Raw genomic sequence first — 1,721 nt, forward strand, 5'->3', positions numbered from 1 at the left:
TATGGTCTATCATATAATAACTTGTATTTATTTTTTAGTAACTATACTTAACTAATATGAAATGTCTTTAGTTACAAGAATGAAAATAAGAGTCAGGGCCACCTAATGGTTTTTGGGGTGTAAGGGGTTAAATGAGGTTTGTTACTCAGTACTCAGGGCAAAGACAGGAAGTTTACCTTTACAAACTGCACGGTTGTTTCCTGCCAAAAGTGTAAAGTAATTTGTTCCCTGGTAGACAAAGTTTAGCGGTGTGTGGACTTGAAAGGGTGGCGTCCCGCCGTGATCTCGGCCATTATAAAACAGAGAAGAGATCACCTGCAGCCATAAGGTGATCATAGCTTGCACAAGAAGCCGTATGCCCTGCTCACTGGTCTGACTGAAGAATCAGCCATGAAGACCTACTGCACTGCTGTCATCACACTTCTTCTCTTTGCCTTCTGCTCTCAGACACTTACTCAACGTAAGTTTGTAGCCTTTCCTTTAAGCATCTATCATAGACAACGTAACAATTGTCAGCTGTAAGATATCACTTTTAAAACATCTCAACACTGATTGCTAAGAAAACTAAAATTTATTTCTTTTTTATTGTTAAATTATGAAAGGCTCATCCAGTGTAATGGTTTGTATGTTTTGTATAAAAGTCCCTTATGTTTATTTTATATTTTAGAAAGCCACAAACCAGACAAGTGCTGCTTCAAGCATATTGAGTCAAGAATTCCTGAGGCTTTTGTTAAGCGCTTTGAGGAAACCAGCCCTGAATGCAATAATCCCGGTGTCATGTAAGTATTTTGCAGACCAGTTGTGGTGGTTATATAACATATGTAATTTTATTGTAATAAGTTCATGTCAATGAGTTAGTTATGTCAAAGTTAGTCAAACTTACCATGTCCACTTTGATACCCAGATTGTACACAACCCAGCAGAAGGAAATATGTGCTAATCCAGATGAGAAGTGGGTTCGAAGGCTGATGAGAATTGTGCAGAATCGCAGGAAGGACAGTACATTTCTGATTGTTTCTGAAGATGTTGTCACCCATTAAGTGCTTACTCCCCACTTCGGATTCTCTAAGATAAGTTTTTAAAGCAATTAACTTGATGATGTTTGGTTGTTGTTTTGTAAAGAAATAAATTCATGGTTTAAATGAATTGTGAAAGAATAATAAAAACATTTTTATCTTCACCTCTATCATAATCTCTCTAACTGTGTGATACTGTGTTAACTGTATTATCTACATTTCCATGATGAGAATGGCCAATTTCTTTCTTTCTTTCTGTCAGTTTTTAGGCTCATTATCCCTGCAATTGAAATATTTTATTATTTTTAAAAAGTCAGTGTTCTTGGTGCCAGTATTTCCCTCAATCATTATATATGGTGGATTAAAGATCAAATTATTACACAAAAGAAAATTTGCAAACAAAATGAAAGGAAAAATACAGAGGTCCTAAAATACAAACTACATTCTGAAAGACAAAAAGAAACTGGATAAAAATGTACAGAAACATTGAATGGAAATCAAAATCGCAATTTAGCATTATGCCTGTCAGCTTCATAACATAATTGTTAATATCATCTAACCACCAACAGAATGTCTATTTAGACATTAATGATAATGTGGTGTACCCTAACATATGAAGTGACTAAATTCATATTCTATTCTTAGCAATACTCTTTACCTTGACATTTCAGCATGCCATCTGACATTTTCCTCATGGTGGTCACA

General features: G+C 35.0%; 1 protein-coding gene across 1 annotated transcript; it reads left to right on the forward strand.

Annotated features, from left to right (window-relative positions):
- The first annotated feature begins 211 nt into the window (after positions 1–211).
- Positions 212–1,301, forward strand: LOC113585389 (C-C motif chemokine 18-like). The gene is made up of 3 exons (XM_027022842.3): positions 212–460; positions 668–779; positions 905–1,301. The coding sequence occupies exons 1-3, from the start codon at positions 391–393 to the stop codon at positions 1,038–1,040; spliced, it is 318 nt and encodes a 105-aa protein (XP_026878643.2). The 5' UTR covers positions 212–390; the 3' UTR covers positions 1,041–1,301.
- The last annotated feature ends 420 nt before the right edge of the window (positions 1,302–1,721 follow it).

The sequence above is a fragment of the Electrophorus electricus genome, chromosome 7 (assembly GCF_041902795.1).
Source record: "Electrophorus electricus isolate QZ-2024a chromosome 7, ASM4190279v1, whole genome shotgun sequence".
Classification (NCBI taxonomy): Eukaryota; Metazoa; Chordata; class Actinopteri; order Gymnotiformes; family Gymnotidae; genus Electrophorus; species Electrophorus electricus.